Raw genomic sequence first — 19,276 nt, forward strand, 5'->3', positions numbered from 1 at the left:
TATATGATTAATTTCCTGTAAAGACAGGGGGAAAAAAACCCCAAACACCAAAATACCCCACCAACCAAGGTGGGATTTGGGGAATTTGGTCAAGAAGAATCTGCTGACCACTGCTGGAATGGAAAACTCAGCTGAACAGGGTTTAGAGCAACCTGCTGTGGTGGAAGGTGCCCCAGCCCATGTCAGTGGGTGAAATGAGATTTTTAAGTTCCCTCCTAACCCTTTACATTCTATGATTCAATGATTTTATTCCATCCCACTGCCATGGGCAGGAATGGCTTCCTCAGGCTCGCTCCAACAGCTCCACATCAACTCCCTCAAGGGGAGAGCCTCGGAAGCACCCCGCGGTCGGTGTGCAATGGGTAAAGCACTTTAGAACAAGCGACAAACGCCGTTAAAATAAAAGTTTTTGATGCCTCCGCACTCGCCGGCTCCGCGCTCCCTCAGCGCTTTCCCGCCCTCCTCCCGCCGCCCACGTGACCCGCGCCGCGCGCACGCGCCCCCGCCCCCGAACTACACGTCCCAGGGTGCCCCGCGGCGGCGCGTGCGCGGCGGCGCCCGGCGCTCGGGCCATTTAAATGTGTGTGAGGGAGCCCCTGAAATGGCCGCGCAGGTCGCCGCGGTGCCGCGGGCCCCGGAGGAGCCGCCGCCGCCGCCCTCAGCGGACCGGCCCGCCCGGCCGCGCGGGCCCCGCCGCCGGCGAGCGGCACCCGGCGAGCCGCCGGCCGCCAAGCGGGCCCGGCCGAGCCAGCCGCTGCTGGCGGGGCCCGGCCCGGCGGAGCCGCTGCCCCCGCCCGCCCTCCCCGCCGCCGCGGGGCTGTTCACGTTCTCCCCGCTCAGCCTCCCGCCGCCCGGGGAGCGCCGACACCACCACCGGCACCACGCCGAGCCCGCCGGCCACAAGGCGAGGCGCGGCAGCCCCGCGGACGGCGCGGCGGGGCGGCCCAGCCAGCGAGGTGAGCGAAGCGGCGGGGGGAGCGCGGGGGTCGCGGGGCCGGCGGGTGCCCCCGGCGGGCTCGGCCGGGCGGGCGGCGGCGCCGCGCTCGGAGCCCCGGGCGCACCTGTGGAGGGGAGCGGGCGGCGGCAGCGCGGCGGGAGCGGCGGCCCTGCTCCGGCCGTGGCGTAGCGGGCACGGCGGTGCTGCCCCGGGCACGGAGCGCGGGGTGGCCGCGTTGCTCCTGCTGCTGTCAGAATCGCCCTCATGGCACGTTCAACGTGCGAGTGCTGGGGAGTGGAGGCTTCTTCACATTAACGTGTGAGGAACTGCTGTTTTTTTGGTTTTTTGGTTTTTTTTTTTTTAATTTTTAATGGTTTGTTTTAATAAGTGGCCTGAGAAGGGATCTCGTGATTCCATACGAATGTTTCCAATGCGGTTGTCAGAGGATGGTGCCAGATTCTTTTCAGGGGTGCCCAGCAACAGGGCAAGGCGGAATAGCCATAAACTAAAACACAAGAAGTTCCTCCTCAACATGAGGAAGAATTTCTTTCAATGAAGGGTGACAGAACACTGGAACAGGTGCCCATGGAGTCTCCCTCTGGAGATATTCCAAACCTGTGCCACCTGCTCCAGGTGACCCTGCCTTGGCATGGGGGTTTCACTGGATGATCTCCAGAGGTCCCTTCCAGCCCGAATTATTCTGTGTTTTCTTTTACTGAAATGCCAAAATATCTCTGGATTTTGGCATGTGCTGTGTGTGGTTTTGTTTATTTTTTTTTAACAGTACAGAGTGATTGTTTTGGTTCTGCTCAGAGATTTGTTGTAGTAAAAAGCTTCTTGGAGAGAGCAACATAGATAAAAAATAACTGCAAAAGCTACTGTAATTAAAAGTATAATGTGGTGGATTATGCTTGAGGAGTGTATGGGCAGGTTTTGTGCCAAAGAAACCAAAGATGCACTTGCTTACAGAAGTCAAGTGTCTGTGGAGTAAAGTCTAGATAGGACTGTTTTAAGAACAGACAAGACTAGTACCAGGAGAGGCTTTTCTCCCCTGGTTAATGCTTCCACACCACTGTGCTTGAGTACAGCTAAAAACCCTTCTGATTGTAAACCTCTAAAGTTCTATTAGTGTTTATAAAGCAAAAGTTTGGAGCAGTGTAACTTTGTAGACTGGAGTGTCAGTGTGTCAGTTCTAACCCAGAATTAAATTAGGCCTCTTAATGAAGGCTTAAACAGCGTGAAAATGAGCATCAAAATTCCAGATTTGTAAAGGAAAGCTGTTTGCTCACATGAAGCTCTTCACTGCCTGTCCTCAGCTGTAGGGGTAGTGCCTTTTGGGATGGGGCTGTGTTTCTTTTCCTGACTATCCATTTTTATTTTGCTGTATAATCTAATTAAATTGCCTATTACATTGACTGTGCCATGCTTATCTGTGGCACCAGGTGACAGTGAGCACCCTCACTGTTTTTGCTGTTTAATAATGGTTCTGGTTCTGTTGTGGGATGTCTGATCATTTCAGAGTAGCTGAGTTATTGGCACTGCTGTCACTCTGCCTCACTGCAGAGCCCATAGTTTAGTGACCTGTCCAAGCTTCTTTGTGTTTGAGGTGCTGGAGGCCTTCTGTTTATTTAAAGGAATAATTAAAACTATATTTCCTTCAGGATTGCCAGGCATTATTATAATGTCACTGTTTAGCTTCACTGAATACAGCAGTTACTCACTGTAATAGTGGGACTCTGCTGTGTTCAATGCATCCAGCAGCAGCCAGGGCAGCTTTTATCCTGCAAACAGACAAGTGTTCACTGGAAGCTCCCAAATGCAAGGATTCCCCTGTCTGTTATTAGGATTTGGCTTCAAACAGGAAGATACTCTGGATTAAAATGTGTGAGGTTTTAAAACTATACCTGAAAGCAGAAATGCTTACAGTAAGAGACCTTTAACAACCAAATGTTCTTAGAAACGTGCATAGGGAAGTATTCCCAGCAGCACAGTGGTGGCGTGAAATCCTTGTTTAGTTGCAGCTTGGGCTCTCTGGTCTCCAGGACAAACACCTGGTGTGTGGATTGCACGTTCTCAGTGAGTAAAGCAGTGTCTGTGCTCAGAGCCCAGCGACTGAGCACACCCTGCACTCCTCACATCCGAGTCCTGCAGCAAACCTCGTTCCAAGAACCGTTTCAGTTGGCTTCCCAGAGCAAGTGATACCGCCCTGCTTTTCCTGCTTTCTCTGAAATAGAAAGATCAGGGCCTTTGCTGTTTGCAAGGGCTGCAGCAGCACGGTGAAAACTTGTATTTCAGGTCCTAAGACTATTGTATGAAGTGAGGATTAAGCAATCAGCTCTTTCTTTGCTCCATGAGTAACTCTGTGCTTTACTCCAGGCTGTAATGAAGGTCAGCCCTCTCCAGTAACGAGACCAAACCAGTAATGATCCAGTTAAACACTGGTTACGCTGAAGAACCTGGAGCTGCCTGTGTTTATCACTACACCCTTTCTCATAGAACAGTGTAACATGGTTTTTTTCTTTAACTTAAGTGCTGTAAGAGAATGAAAAGGGAATACCAATGTGCAGCCAGAGAAAGGAAATTTCTTTAGGACAAAACCCTGTGCTGAGGGGAAATGGTAAAACTTTAGTTACTGCATCTCCAGGCAGGTTTGCCTTCAGCAGCAGGTTGTTCTCATCCCCACGGCTATCCTGCTACCACGGCTCCTGGAGATTTATGGGCACTGTTGGATGAAATGGTTCTTTGATTCAGGCACGTTAAAATCTTGTCTTGGCAATTGAGTTTGTAACAGCTGGGCCATCAAGTTTTCTAATTACCTTTGTCCCTTGCTAAATGTTATTTGAATTAGCTTTTCTTCTCGAAAGAAGAACAACTTAAACTATTCCATTTTCCATGACAGAACTACTTCTTTACATTTTATCTCTCAGCCTTTTAGAGGTTGATTAACCTCAAAAAAAACCCCAAATAACTGAAACAGGCTCTTAATTTCTTTCTCTCCATTAACTGAATTGTTAACTATAAGACTAAATCTGTTGATGTGATGATTTGGGTCCTTTAATTTTAAAAGATCAGCGATCTAAGCTTAAATGTTTTTACTTCTAAGTGTAAGTAAAGCTTGTAGCTCTTCAGTGCTACTCTGTTTGCTTCCCTATCATGTATCCAAAATCAGGGAAGTGTTCTGTAATGAAAGTCTTAATGTTTAAATGTTACACATACTTGTTTATCCTCTTCCCCTGTACGGCACTGCCTTCAATGTCAGAAGTTATTAATGTACTTAATTATAGATGCTCTGAAATACAGACTCCTTTTAAAGGTATTCTGATAAATCTGTTAAAAATTGAAGTATTTCTAAAATATTAAGCTAGAGTTTTGGAAGGTTTCCTTAATTCAAGGCTTTATTTGTATAATTATAGATACCCTGACTTTTGACTTAATTATACAACCAAAAATGCAATGTTTTACAATTGGTCAGTCTCCCTGGGAATAGATCCCTTCAGCAAGTGAGAGGCCTGAATTCTTTTGGGGTGAATATGCTGCAACTGCAGAACTCTAATCTTCTCTTTATTGTCGCTGCCAGAAACTCCAGATGAAAATGGCAAAACCCAGCGAGCTGACAGTCTTATTGTGAAGAAGATCAAGAAAAAAAAGAAAAAGAAACACCGGGAAGATGTGAGGGGCAAGCGCCTGAAGATGTACAACAAAGAGGTGCAGACGGTGTGCGCTGGGCTCACCCGCATCGACAAGGAGACTCTGTCTCAAGGCCAGTGTGACAGCCTGGAAATGAACAAGGAATCCTTCAGGTACCTGAAGGACGAGCAGCTGTGCAGACTGAACTTGGGCATGCAGGAATACCGGGTACCCCAGGGGGTGCAGACCCCCTTTGTGACACACCAGGAGCACTCTGTCCGCAGCAGCTTCCTCAAGACTGGCACTAAATTCAGTAACTTCATTCACGAGGAGCACCAGTCCAATGGGGGTGCCCTGGTCCTGCATGCCTACATGGATGAACTCTCATTTTTGTCTCCAGTGGAGATGGAGAGATTTGCAGAAGAGTTTCTTGCGTTGTCATTCAGTGAAAATGATAAAAATGCAGCTTACTATGCTTTAGCCATAGTGCACGGAGCAGCTGCCTATTTACCAGACTTCCTGGATTACTTTGCTTTTAACTTTCCAAACACTCCAGTGAAAATGGAAATTTTGGGCAAGAAGGACATTGAAACAACAACAATTTCAAATTTTCACTCTCAGGTAAGAACTATTCACATGCATCAATGTTGCACAATACCTAGATTTGATTGATCTCAGTAACCCAGAGCAGACATGATTTAAAATAGGCAAGTCACAAATGTATTTTCTAAGCAGATGAAGAAAGGTGATGTTAGGACTAATCTACTGTGCTGTCTATTCCTGCTGCTGCTGAAAGCTTTCCTGTGCTCCCTGGCAGCTGGTGAATCACACATCAGACACTGCTACCTGTGACCTGAGGGGAGATCTGCACCGAGCATCTTTTTCTTCTAAACTTGGCAAAACACTGAGATTGTTCAAAACAACAGCCAAGTCTGTCAAGAATTGCATAGACTGCAGATGCTAACACTGCTTTTCTAGTCAGCAGTTTGTTTTTGGGGTCTTGGGGTTTGGTTTGTTTTTTGGGTTTTTTTTTTTGCAATGATGTTACTTTTCATGTTTCAGTATATCTGTTTCACAAGGTTTTTAACATCTTAATTCCCCCAGTACCTTATGCTGTTTAAACTTTCTAACTTGAAGGTGGTTAGAGGATCTTTTGAATTGCCTCTGAAAAGGAGTTTCATTTTGTTTACTCCCTTGGTTTCCATGGTAGGCTCGAACTCGTTTAAATTCTGAAACTGTATCTTCATGTAACTTAAAGGGATGCAACAGTAAAAGCTGAGCTAATTTTAAGATTCCTCTGTGAAAGTCTCTTGGATTTTAGTCTTGTGCTCAAACTCAGAAGTATCTCTGAGTATACCACAAGATTGCAGCTTAGATAAAACTCTTTTTGATGGAATAAAGCTTCTTTCTTTTTAGTCTGAGAATGGATCCAAACTGCTGATTACCTTTAAGGTCTTTACTTGAGACATTAATTACATTTATTAGTTCACCTGTTGGGAGGATAAACCTGAAACTCTGTAGTGGAGTTCAGTTCAGTGTGATAGGCACACACCTTTAACAACAGCCTTTGGAGTGTTGGTGCTTGTGGATGGGTTATTTGGATCTCTGCAGGCTTCACCAAATGCTTATAAGCAAGATTTGCATTGGAAAAACAATCAGTGCTTTACAGAAAGTTACTGGATGGTCACTGTGGAGACTTTAAATAGCATTAAATGAATAATTCTGACACTTGGCTTTTTTGTTTGGCAGCAATTTGCTGCTCCAGCACTTATTTTAACCAGCTTCTGTTTCTTGGTGCAAGTAATTCTTTGTGTAGACAGAGCTGTGGCTGGGTGCAGAGCACCCCAAAACAACCTCTGAGCAAATGAGCCGCTGCTGTGGGCAGCAGCACTTCTGCACAGCACACACCTGTGAGCTGCAGGGTCAAATGTGCCCACAGGTCGGGCTTTCAAGTTTTCTCTGTTAGTGATCTATCTGTGTTCTTTAGTGTCCTGATTGCATTCTGGCTTGAGTACAGGTGATGACCCCTGAGATGGCTAAACAGAGCCTCTGGAATGTTTAACAATTGCGTTTTTTCCCGGTGAATGTTCTGTGAACACGAATACTGGCACTATAAATACACGTGAGGAATGTATGGTAATAAATAAGAGGCTTTGCTGGGTTATAGTCTGCTGGTACTTCAATTAATTCTATTTTAAGTACTGTCTAAACTTGATTAAGATTGAGTCATGACATAAGATTCAGTTGGTCTAAACCACTTCTCTAAACCCAGCTCCAGCATGACCTGGTTAATCCTCTCTGCCTGAAGTGTGTTAGTGCAGCTCTCCCTGAGCAAACAGAGCAGGGGAGCTGTCACAGGCAGCTGGAGCAGGGCTCTTCAGGGAACACAGGTGATGGAAAAGCTGAAGAAACGCAGGAATTGGTGCTGGGTTCACCCAGGCTTTGCAGGCTGGCTTCCCTTGGGATGGCAGGGGCTGCAATGCCCTGCTCCAGGGCCTGGGGGTGAACCTGGCTGTTGTGTGCCTGCTCCTTGGCAGCTCTGCTGAGGCTTGAACAGATTGGCCAAGCTTCACTTTTCACCCTTCTGGGTGAGAACTGTGCAGTCCAGAAGCCCTTCATAGCTGTGCTGGAGCAGATTAAACATGTTGCACTGTTGTATGCTGGAACTCTGGTTATTTATAATGGAGTGAAGTTGCCTCCATTCTGGGTTCCTTCTCTCTGTATGAGTTTGTTTGCTGCACTGACCTGTGCCAAGGGTTTGGGAGCTTTAGGGAGTCTCGAATCCTGAAGATTCAGTGTTCAGAAATCAAAATTACTTCTGTAAACTGCAAGTTAATGTGACCTTTGTCTGGCACGACATTCAGCTGGTTTGTGTTTTTAGAGAAACTGAATTGTAGTATTCAAAATAAGGACTTTAATCTGAAGGACTTGGGAAGTTTAGTGATAATTAACTGCCTTGCAAGGTGAATTCCTTTGTTCTCAGGGCAGTGAGTTTACAGCAAAGCACTCCAATGTGTATTTGTTACATAAATGTTTGGTTTCAGTATCTTAAAAGAATTAAGCTTCAGTGTCCTGTGGATTTTTTGCTTACATTGTCTCTCATTGGTTGTAATACTTCAGTGCTGGAGCTCAGCTTTAGTGTGGAGCTGTTCACTTGGGCTGAGAGCTTTCAAGACTCAAATCACTGAGCAGCAATTTGTAAGCTTTCCTCACATAAGGGCACACTTTAATTTGGGAGCTCTTTGCAGTGCAGCAAGAATGAACTCTTATTTTCCTTATCATTTGTCTCAGTACAACTGCTTCCACTCAGTGAATGGGAATATATTTAGAGTTAAAAAAACCCTTCTGCTTTTTTTCCCAACTGATCAACTTGCCTGATGAATTCTCTCTGATCCAAAGAACAGTTACACTGTCACAGAGGGTGTGTGGGGGTTCTGGGAAGAGGCCAGGAAAGAGAATTGGGGAAATAGGTTTTGCATAAGCTGCTCTTCCTTCTGGGAAGGAATTGGGAGAAGCAGCCAACAGGTGATAACTGGGGAAGTTTCCTTACTCCTGCTGTTCAGAACAGGTTACTCTGTTACATGGGAACATGTGGTTCATGAACCACATCACAGTTTGATTGTCTGCCCCATGTGAACTTCTCTGATTGTGGAAGGGCAATTTCTTTTTTTAGCAGTAGCTACCAAAGTATGAAATGAAGAAGTTGTGCATCTGCACTGCATCCTTCATTTGGTTTGTCACTAAGGCCATATAAACAATGCCCAGTGGTCCTGCACTGTGTCAGATTTGAGTCAAGCATGTCACCCTTGCTGTGCTGGCATGTCACTGCCTTGTGCTCTTGCTTTCTTCCTTGTAGCCAAGGTTTTGTGTGGTTGCTTTTATAGCTGGCTTGGCATGCTGAAATATTGTTGCTGTCAACTGATTCATGCTTTTCTTGCAACTGGAGAGAAACTTCAGAGACTTAACCTCATTTGTCTCCAGCTGATGCCTCATCTGTGTGTCCTCTTCTCATCCTGTGCTGCTCACTTAACCCGTGCTGAGGCTGGGGTGCCTCAGGAACGTGCAAATAAACTCCAGCTCTGAGCTCTGACAGGAAGCACTGCCTGTGTCTGCTGCTGTTCTCACCCCAGCGTGGGAAACACCGACAGGCACATGCTGCAGCTGGAGAAAATGTCCCCATGAGCACTGGAGCTAATTTTAAACGTGCCCATGACTCCCTGGGAGTGGGGGTACACACAACAGTGATGGCTGGCTGGCATTTGAAAGGGCACAGGCTGCCTGAGCTGCCTTCCTGGCCCCATTGTCCTTTTGCAATGGTAAAAACAGTGGCAGTGACTGCTGGAGAGCCACTGCTGCTTTTAAAGCAGCACAGGCAACAAATTATAGCAAGGGAGGTGCTGTGGTAATAAGTTACTGACTTCTGGCAGCCGTGTGAACTGGAGTGACCCCAGCTGAATTCCTAAACAAGAGCTGAACTTTAAACAAAAACAAAAAACACTGAGAGAGGTCCTAATGGATATAATGAAATTGCTTCAGCTATTTCATCATCTCAGCTTTCTTCCCTGCAGTGAGGGGGGCACAGAGGTGACTGTGGAGTGAGCAGAGCTCAGAGAGAACTTGGAGCACCTGGTGAATGAAAGGCCAAAGCAGCTTGCAGTGCAGCAAGCAGGGCGCTTACTCCTGGGACACTGAATGAACCTCCCAGCTGTAAAGGGAGAGCAAGGGGCCTGTTCTTTTAGGTGTTCATTGCATCATAGTGTTGAGAGCACTGGCCTAAGCAGTGTTTGCTGTCAGAAGGAATTAAGAATGAGGGAGCTGTGGGAAGAAGTTTTTGATGGCATCTTGAGCTAGTAAGCTACATCCCCTGTGACTGAGGTGCTTGAGATGAATAATCCAGCCTGCTGGGGATTGCCGTGGCTTGGTGCATGTTGTCAGTGTAAACATGGCCTGGGTTTAATTCTCAAGTGTGTATATTCCTTTAATTTCTGTTAAAAACTAGCCAAGCATTGAAATCCAGTGTTTCTCTAAAGTATTTCTTCTGTTTCCTTTATAACTCCTGAGTTCTTGCCTATTTTTCCATTGTTCCAGTGCATTTAAAAACAAACAAAATTAAAGCTTCTAAATTTTCATTTCCTTTGAAAACATTACAAGGAAAACCTGCATATGGAATTAGAATTCATTTTAACTCATGACAAACACCTGTAAAATATTAGTGACTCTCACCAGGTGCTTTCAGTAGCACAGAACTCATCTGGAAGGAGTCTGTCTGCACTTACATGAACAGTGCCAGGCAGTTTAACTTCCCTGGGTAAGGACCAGAGCACTTCAGTCCTTGGTTTTTCTGTATCTGCACAGAACAAAACTATTGCTGTGGTGTTCCAGTGCTCCTGCTCTGAACTGCACTCAGCAAATAGGGTGAGCTAAACTTGTATAATTAAGGAGTGAAATATCTATGGCTGCTGCTGGAGGATAAAATTGCAGCAGTAACTCTATTCTTCCTTTATTAGTCTCTCCTAATTTACCTTTAACAACTGCATGGAGTAGTTTAATGACATCTGGTTTGCTGGCTAAACATGCAAAACTGAAACTAAACTTAAAGCTAAGCTGCTACTCCCATGTATCTCTAAGTGGAGTTCTAAAATGCATCACCCTGGGAGAACATGACTGTTAAATTGCAAATTTACCAGTAACTGTCCTGTCCCACCACTCAGCCATGGAGAGCAGCTGGAGTTTTTCACCCCTGGAACACTGAAGGGTGGTGGAAGGCTGGGGCTCAGCCACAGTGACTGTGCAAAGCAGGTTTGTGCTCTGTAACCTCAGCTGGCTGTGGTGTCTGCACAGAACCTCCTCTCTGGCCATGTCACGTTCCAGCTGCAGTCCATAGGATGAGGCTACAGAGCACTGGAGTCTGGCCAGTGCCTCTCCTCTGGGAGCAGGGAATTGGCAGGAGAAGTTTCCAGATGATCCAGCAAAGGGGGACAGTCTGTGTTCTACAGGACGTCCACGAGCTGTGAGATTAAAGTGTTTCTGATGCCAACACTGACAGCAGGTTCTACTGCAAATAGTAATCCTGAAATTCTTCTCCATGAGCTCTGGCTTTCCAGCTCAACCCCTCATTTCGTCTGGTTTCTGCCCAATTTCCTGTGTATACTATCACCAGAACCACTGCATGAAAGTCCTTGAGGTTTTTCACTGCAGGCCCAGGGGAAGGACCTCGGGGACAGGACTGAGATGAGGAATGTGCACAGCCCAGGAGCATCCGGTTTGAAATGTGGAAGCAAAAGTCCAACTGCACAAACCAGTGGAGAGTTGAAGCTTGCTGGTGAAAGACTGAGTCACAATGAAACCTTGTGTGGTTGTTTTCCCAAGTCAGCCTGGAAGTGTTGAATTGTTCCTGAATTAGTCAAATATTCACTTGCTGTTATTCAGACCCCAGAAGGATTTCCTGTCAGAAGTACAGACAGGAGTCCTTTCTTTCTCCTCTCTTCTAAACAGTCCCTGTGCATATTCCCAAAGGCCCATCTGCTGAAACAGATGCAGATGAGTCCCAGATCGATCCCAGCTGTGTTAGCTCAGTCACTTTCATGCTCCTGGAGGGAACTGAAGCTGTGCTGCTGTTGTGTCTCCTGTCTGGCCCAGGTCAATCGGACGTACTGCTGTGGCACCTACAGAGCAGGCCCCATGCGCCAGATCAGCCTCGTGGGAGCCGTGGATGAAGAAGTGGGGGACTACTTCCCAGAATTCCTAGATATGTTGGAAGAATCTCCATTTCTCAGAGTAAGCAGGAACTTGTGGTGTGTTCATAGCACTGTAGATATTTAAGCAATTGTTAGGTTTCTAAGTAATTAGAAACTGTAAGGTATTTTCTTTATTGATGTGCTTATTTGGGCTACTGAGGTTCATTCTATCCTGTGTCCAGTTGAAAGGCATGGACTGAGGTGGCTAATTAAAAATAATCAAGTTTATTATATATACTTGCACTACATGCATTTCTACTTCCCTAAAAACTGCTTGATGAAATTAGCTTGGAATATCTTTTACCTCTCAAACTTACTTAGTTTCTATGCAATTCTTTTGACAGCAGATTTGAACCAGTTTTACCAAAGGCATCATTTAATTTTTCTATCTCACCCAGTGTTTTGTGTTATGTGTGTTTTGTGGGTTGTTTTGTTCCTGTTTTCTTTTAGATGACTCTGCCCTGGGGGACTCTTTCCAGTCTCAGACTGCAGTGCAGGTCCCAGAGTGATGATGGGCCCATCATGTGGGTGAGGCCGGGAGAGCAGATGATCCCCACAGCTGATATGCCAAAATCACCCTTCAAACGGCGCCGGTAGGCTTTGGGTTTCCTTTTGTACTCGAGGGAAAACTTTGCAGTTAAGTCTGTGTCAGATTTGAGAACAAAAGCAAAGTACTTGATGTGTAACTGGCTTTTCAGAGGACTAATACAGATTTAAGTTTCACTTTCACTTTGTTTCAAATTGGCACAGCTGATAAAGCAAATGTTACCCGTGATGATTATTTTATTTCACTACTTCTAACAGCATCTTTCAGTACTTCTCACATATCCTAGATTGGTGCTTTAAGATTAAAACCTCTTTTTATTAACCTGCAGGAGACTTAATTCATCTTATTTCTGTGGCAAGAACCAATTTGGTGGTGAGGGCAGGTGGAATGCTGTGAAACAGCAGAGATCCTTCCACTGCTCGTGCTGCCTTCTAATGTCAGTGCTAAAGCACTTATAACATGTCTGCCCAGGAATTATTGTGTATTCTTGCTTTCTGTCTCTGAAAGAGTGCTCTAAAACAAATTTCAGGAGATTTGGAAGCATATTTTAATTGTCTTTTCAAGAAGAATTTTTTGATGTTTTCTCAAATAGCTGAAGCTCAGTTTCTATAAGATAGCTCTATTTTACATACTGGTACCTTCTTGGAGGAAGTCTTTCACCACAAGTGAACACAAAAATTTTGAGATTTGATTTGTTTTGTAAAATTTGACCTTATAACCTGAATTGTACTTTGCTGGTTTTGTTTCAATCTTTCACCAAATCAACACCTAGAAAAAAAATCAGAGTGAAATGCTTTGTTCCCTTGGAGCCTGCAGCACCCAGAATTCTAAGACGATTTCCGTACAAATATTAATTTTTGAGCAGCAGGGACATTTTAGTGTGATTTTTTGTGCCCTTGCAGGTCCATGAACGAGATCAAGAACCTGCAGTACCTACCTCGGACCAGCGAGCCCCGCGAGGTCCTGTTCGAGGACAGGACCCGAGCTCACGCTGACCACGTGGGGCAGGGCTTTGACTGGCAGAGCACAGCTGCTGTCGGGGTGCTCAAGGCTGTGCAGTTTGGGGAATGGTGAGTGCTGCTGGGATGCAGCTATTCTGTCTTCTAAAAAAAAAATAACAATTCCTTGCAAAACAAACCTAATCGGAAATGGTTTGAATGCTGTAATGAAACAATGGCTGGAATTGTCTGCCCAGGGAGGGTGGGGGAGTCACTGGATGTGTTTGAAAATAAACTCAGTGCTGTGGTTTATTTGATGAGGAGGTGTTAGGTCATAGGTTAGACTAGAAGATCTTAAAGGTCTTTTCCAATCTAGTTCATTCTGTGATTCAAAAGCTGCACAGAGCTGAAAACTTCAAGCTGTGTACCTCCTATTTTTCCATCTTGAAACAGTAAAAAATTTGTAACAGCAGCTTGCAGAATATTTTAGTGATATACAAAAGCCTTAAACTTGGACCATCATCCTTGATTATTCTTTTCCTGAGCAGGTATATTAATTCTAGTTTTTGGAACTGCAGTCTAAGAGCTCAGTGTAATTAATTTCACAGCTGCAGTGCTTTCTCAGGTCATGTACCCAGGATATTGCTGCTGACCTTGCAGAGAAACTGGACTTGCATCATTGTAATAGCTAGAAATTACATTAGAAATTGGATAGCATCATTAGCATTATCATTAGAATAAAAGATGCCAGTGTTTCCTATACTATTGAATAAAACTCCTCACTGCTTCAACTTCAGTGTTACCTTGTAATTTTACATTTTTCCCTTAATGCAGAATTACTCTGTCCAATTATAGAATGGGAGAATTGAGGCAAATAGTGGTTCCTGGAACACAGAGAACTTTTATAGTGGCAGTTTGAGCCTGGGTCTCAGGCTTTTCAGTGTATTGTCCATGCAAACATCCCTTCTGTTGTGAATGCAGCATAAAATGAGAAAGAAAAAAGGGAAATATATGTATTATACCTCTTTTTCAAAAGAATGCACTATTGAGAAGTGTTGAGACTTTGTGCACAGTGTAGCACTCAAGCAGGTCATTGGTTCAATGAAGCTTTCTGCTGGAAGAGCTGGAATGCTCTGTAACTCAAATACTCAAAAATTCCTGGAATTCTCATTCTTTTCTAGGAGTGACCAGCCTCGTATAACCAAAGATGTGGTTTGTTTTCATGCTGAAGACTTCACTGATGTTGTGCAGAGACTTCAGCTGGACCTGCATGAACCTCCAGTGTCACAGGTATCAAACCTGCTCTCGTGACAGCTCATTCCTGGTGTTCTGGCAGGAGTTTCTCACTGATTCCAGCTTCTCCCTAAAGTCAGCCCTTTTGTATCCTCTCAGCTCTCTTGGGTAAATGTCCTTGTGTTTCAGGGTAAAATAGTTCAGTTGGAAGAGACCTTTTTCTTTTCCTTTCCCCCAAGCTGGGGTTCATGCTGTGACTCCCAGGGTGTGCTATAGAAACAATCTGTTGATTAAGCCACGTGTGCCTGCTCCTGCTTTTTCTGATGTCTGATGTTGTCTTAGGCTATGGAAGCATCTAAACTCAATCCTGTCAGCCCAAGCAATGCAGCCCATTGTTGTTTTTAACTTTAACTATAGAAACCTCTTCATTCTCCTCTCAAGACATCAGAGAAATTGTATTTTTAAAGTCCAGGTCTCATCTGAATTTGAAGTTTTACCCATGAAATGGAGACTTTCTGATTTAGACATGAATTCACTTGAAAACAGGAAGATGCTGGGTGTTTGAAGGGTTTGCCACTAACGTTCCCATCTCTCCTTCTCCCAGTGTGTTCAATGGGTGGACGAAGCCAAACTAAACCAAATGAGACGGGAAGGCATTCGCTATGCTAGGATTCAGTTGTGTGACAATGACATCTACTTCATCCCCAGAAATGTCATTCATCAGTTCAAAACAGTGTCAGCAGTCTGCAGCTTAGCCTGGCACATCAGACTCAAACAGTATCACCCTGTGGGGGAGACTTCTCCAAAAGCAGAAAGCAACTCAAGCCTGAACAGTGATGTTCCTGGAAACACAGAGGCAGAAGGTGAACCCCAAGGTGTGAGTGTAAAAACAGAGTCTGAAGAACCAGGTATAGAAATTCAGCTTACCCCAGGGGTGCTCTCCTCCTCTGTTTCTTCAATATCAGGACTTGTGCAACCAGATCAGGTGGCCCAGCCCCTTCCAGGTTTTAAAATAGAGTCTGATCAGCAACACAATCCACAGGATCATGCAGGCTCTTCTGTGTGATATGTATATATTCAAACATTTTTTAAACAACTTTTTAAAATTTTGATGTGAAGTTATAGTTTTATAACTGGCTTATGTTTTATTGGAGAAATCTTGCCTATAATTCTATAAAGAAAGGTGACATTCCAAAATGTCAAGCATATCTTTTTTACACAGATTATGCAAAATTCAAGTTGTATTTTAACCCCTTAGTACAACCTGTAACAGTGGTCTACCACTTCTTTCTGTTTAAGTAAAGAGATGTTGAATATCTTCTCAAAGTCAGATTGGAATTCCTCCAGGAATATGAAATGATTGAACTCCATTGGTCAGTGTTATTTCCCTACTTTTACTTTATCTCTAATCTTCACCAGAAAGTGATGCTTTTGTAGAAGACTTGCAAAGTGATTTCCCCATCTCATTTTAATTGCTTTAAAAAGTAAGAAAAAAAAAAAAGAAAAAAAAAAGAAAAAAAAAAGAAAAAATAGAGAAAGCACAGCACTTTTGATGATTTGTGGAATTTTTGGTATGTCTGTTCTTGACATGTTGGTTTATATACAAGCTATAGAAATTGATGTTTCTTACAGTTCCTACAAGGGTGACCTGTAAAAAGAACTGAAGCAAGTGTCTGATTCCTGTTGAAATGCAATGACTTACTGACCTAACACTTCTCATAGCACTGCTTATGTTGTTTGGTGTGGGGGTTTTTGCTTCCAAAATACATCTTCCCTGAATGTGATAAATGCTAGTGTCAAAATTAGAGAACCTCTTGGTAGTCTTGTGGAGGAAACTGCTATCTTTGAGCACTTTAAGGCTTTAAAATACTTAACCAACTTGGCAGCTTGTTTTGATGGGGTCGTAACGTGTCCAATGGATCCACACTTTCCCTTGTACTGATGCACTTAATATAATAAGCATTGAGCTGATACCTGACTTCCTAGAATAAGGACAGCCTTACTGTGTAAGTTCTGTATTAGTATTTCACAATAAAAAGTATTTTGGCATTGGACTGCTTTTTCCATGTGTAGCTCCTGGGTGCCCAGTTACTGTGGAAAAATCAGCAGCACGTGCTCAATGTGTAGAGTGTCAGCTATCAACAGTTTTTAAACAATCTTTCAATATTTCTGGATGTTAATGTGTAACCTGTATTTGACTTTCACTCACCCCATTTATTACTGCCCTTTCCAGTCATCAAAAGGAAAAGTCCCTTTTCCCTCCCCCCTCCCCACATTTAGAGTACAAGTTGGGGTTTGGTGCAACTTAAGCTGTCTCCAGATAACTTTATTTGTTCTAATCCTCACTGGGGTAGGAAAGATTTGAAACACTATGTTAGACTAGACAAAAGCAAAGATGCTGTGTTAGTTCTGGATGCATCTTTTTAATATCAATTATTACTCTTCTCTTTATAAGGGTCTCTAAAATATGTTACTCTATTATAAATCTTACTTTGTGCAATATTGTTTGTGTAGGCTTTTATATACATATTAGCACCTCAGTGTAGAGGTCACTATTTTAAACTGATAGAGAAATAATCCTCAGAAGATACTGCAGTGATTAGTTAGAACCTGTATTACTCCTTATGTGTATGTATGTATTGTCTTCGGTACAAAAATGAGGACTAGGAAATATTTCAATTTAAAACTAATTTACAGATTGAAGTGGTAGTGACTCGTTTAGTAATCTGTGTAAATAAGGTGTTAGAATGGAAAGCTTTTATGATGAGAAGTAATGTGATTCATGCAGGGGTGTAATTTAATCTTAGCAGAAATTCTAGATGACTCAGCGCGGCTCAGAAAGGAGCCGGCAGTTCTCTGGTGGGTTTTTTCCACTTTTTATGTTGAGAGGAATTTCATAGCTTTAAGGGTTGTGCAAAGTAAAATTCCTCACAGGCAATAGTGGTTTCAGTTCATCCTTCACAGTCAAAGATTCCCCAGGGGTGTTCTTTCCTTTTGACCAAGTCTGCGAGTCTTCCATGTGCCCGTTCCGCCTGTCCCCTGCTGCTCCCGGCCCTGGCAGCCAGCTCTGCTCACTCAGGAACTGTCACACCTGCAGGGCCCACAGCAGAGCAAACAGGCTGAGAGCCCCCAGGCACCAACCTGTTCATTGGGAAAATTGGGATGGAGTGAACAGAGAATCCATTTGGAGGCCCTCTGTAAATTCTAATAGCATGTTTTTAAATGAAGGAAGATTAGGGTGGTCTGTGCTGCTTTCCAAGCTGTAGCTTTAGTGAAATCTGTGACAACAGCCTGAAATAGCTGGAAAATGCTCTGCCTTCCTCTTGCATGGAGGGACATGACCAATAGCATCATGCTCTCTGTGCTCTGCTCAGTTACTAACTTAAACCTAATGTCAGATTTAAGTGCACATGAATAAAGGTATCTTTGAATGACCTGAATGTTGCTGATGCTATCCTATTTTGGAAGACTGAGGGAGAGAGGAACAAGCTGTTTGAGAATCTCTTACTAAATCCATGCTCAGCTTTGCTGTGCTTTAACCAGACTGGCAGACTTTCAAATTCCACCTCATCTCTGGATGTAAAGTGTGAGAGGGATTGCTTGGGAAGCTGCTCAATCTCCAGCCATTGCTTCAGTTGCCCAGAACAAAGCCTTAACGGGACAAATGCAAATGTTTTCCAGCCCAAGAACCTGTAGAACACTGATTTTTTTATGAGCTAGAGCAGTTTAGAGAGGAAGTAATGAGTTCAAGTCATTTAGTGTTTGAGCAGAACAAATCCAGTAAATATTCCTGAATATCTCGTGTTAAATAGCTGCTATTTGAATTTCTCCTATATTTCCTAAAGCAGACTCCTTAATGAGCTAATCACCTTTGATTTGATGTGATTTTTTAAGCCACATTTGGTGGCTTGTTCTAAGGCTGAGGGAGCTGGGGCTGCTCAGTGTGGACACCTCACAGCCCCTTCCAGGATCTGCAGGGGCTGTTCATCAGGAGCTGAGTGACAGGACAAGGGAAATGGGCACAAATCAAAGGAGGAGGAATTTAGGTGAGAGATAAGGAAGAGATGTGATGGGTGGTGAGGATCTGGCTGCCCAGGGAGGCCGTGGATGCCCCAACCTGGGAAGTTTTCAAAGCCAGCTTGGGCAGCCTGGCCCAGTGGGAGGTGTCCCTGCACATGGCAGGGAGTTGGGACTGGATGCTTTTTAAGGTCTTTCTGTTACTCTCAGTGGAAAGCAGATACAGAACAGTTCGTAAATACAAATGTGCTGGTCAGTTCTGCAAACCCTCAGTGCTCCATTTATGAGGATGTGATGTGTGTCAGGTAGAAAACACCCCAGCTTTGTGCTGGGGACAGCTGTCACTGACCAAGTGCTCTGTGAAACAGAACTGAGGCTTAGGCTGGGCTTTAATCAAGTGCTGGTGACTAAAACATCCCAGGGATAAAGTGGCTCAGCTGGGATAGAAGTGGACCAGCAAATGCAGGGTGAATTTGGTTTCCCCTCTAGACAAGCTCCAGGAGGGGGGACACCACGAGGTGTCCCCAGGGCATCCTAAGGGACACTTTTCACAGTGTCCTGCTGTGCTCTGCCAGGTTCCCTGCGTGTTACAGGTCAAGGCAAATTGTCAGAGCTTTCCCCATGAGCTGAGTGCTGAACCCTGCAGCTGCAGTTCCCGAGGCGTGCTGAGCCTGGGCAGCCCTGAGGGCTGCGAGAGGAGCCCAGGGCTCGTCCCCTCTCCCCCAGAGCCTCTTCTGTCCCTTCCTGAGGGCTCTGAGCAGTGCCAGGGCACCCCGAGCACCCAAACACCCGCTTTTCCTGATTTCTCTGTACAACATGTAAAGATACCGACTCCTGTATTGCTGTTTCGTGATTTAATTTGATTTGATTGGCAGCTACGATTATTTTTTTCTGTGGTTTTAATTTATCTAAGGTCTCTGCCTCCAGAGGACGTGTACAATTGCCTGGACGACTGTTTGCTTTGTGCGGCCTTAGTGTATTTATTGACATTCGCGCGGGGGCGGCCCGCGCCCCCCGCGCCCCCGGTAGCTGACTGTACACCAGTGTCAAACTGTTAAGCTATTTCTTTGTAAAATAGTCCTGCGGAATGCATAGAATTTTTTTCCTGTAAAGTATTTTTTTAATAAACAAAAGTCTGATTTTGTCCTTTACCCGCCTGGGCGCTTCTTTCCTCTGCGGTTTGAGGCGGGGGGGGGTCGGGGCGGCGCTCGGCGCTCGGCTGGCGCTGCCTGGGTGGGTG

The 19,276-nt window shown here is 44.7% G+C and overlaps 1 protein-coding gene across 1 annotated transcript; it reads left to right on the top strand.

Moving 5' to 3' along the window:
* The first annotated feature begins 601 nt into the window (after window positions 1-601).
* On the top strand, window positions 602-19,187 carry RSBN1 (round spermatid basic protein 1). Its single transcript, XM_066565201.1, has 7 exons — window positions 602-956; window positions 4,515-5,185; window positions 11,204-11,341; window positions 11,752-11,894; window positions 12,751-12,918; window positions 13,968-14,076; window positions 14,624-19,187. Exons 1-7 carry the CDS (start codon window positions 602-604, stop codon window positions 15,083-15,085), a joined length of 2,046 nt encoding a protein of 681 aa, XP_066421298.1. The 3' UTR covers window positions 15,086-19,187.
* Window positions 19,188-19,276: the final 89 nt, after the last annotated feature.

Source organism: Molothrus aeneus, chromosome 24 (genome assembly GCF_037042795.1).
Source record: "Molothrus aeneus isolate 106 chromosome 24, BPBGC_Maene_1.0, whole genome shotgun sequence".
In the NCBI taxonomy this organism is placed as follows: domain Eukaryota; kingdom Metazoa; phylum Chordata; class Aves; order Passeriformes; family Icteridae; genus Molothrus; species Molothrus aeneus.

Excerpts from the sequence above, each read along its gene's own strand:
- RSBN1 (XM_066565201.1), top strand. The coding sequence starts at position 602 with ATGGCCGCGCAGGTCGCCGCGGTGCCGCGGGCCCCGGAGGAGCCGCCG. Across the intron at positions 11,895-12,750 it reads TCACCCTTCAAACGGCGCCG|GTCCATGAACGAGATCAAGA; the intron begins GTAGGCTTTGGG and ends GTGCCCTTGCAG. Across the intron at positions 12,919-13,967 it reads GCTGTGCAGTTTGGGGAATG|GAGTGACCAGCCTCGTATAA; the intron begins GTGAGTGCTGCT and ends ATTCTTTTCTAG.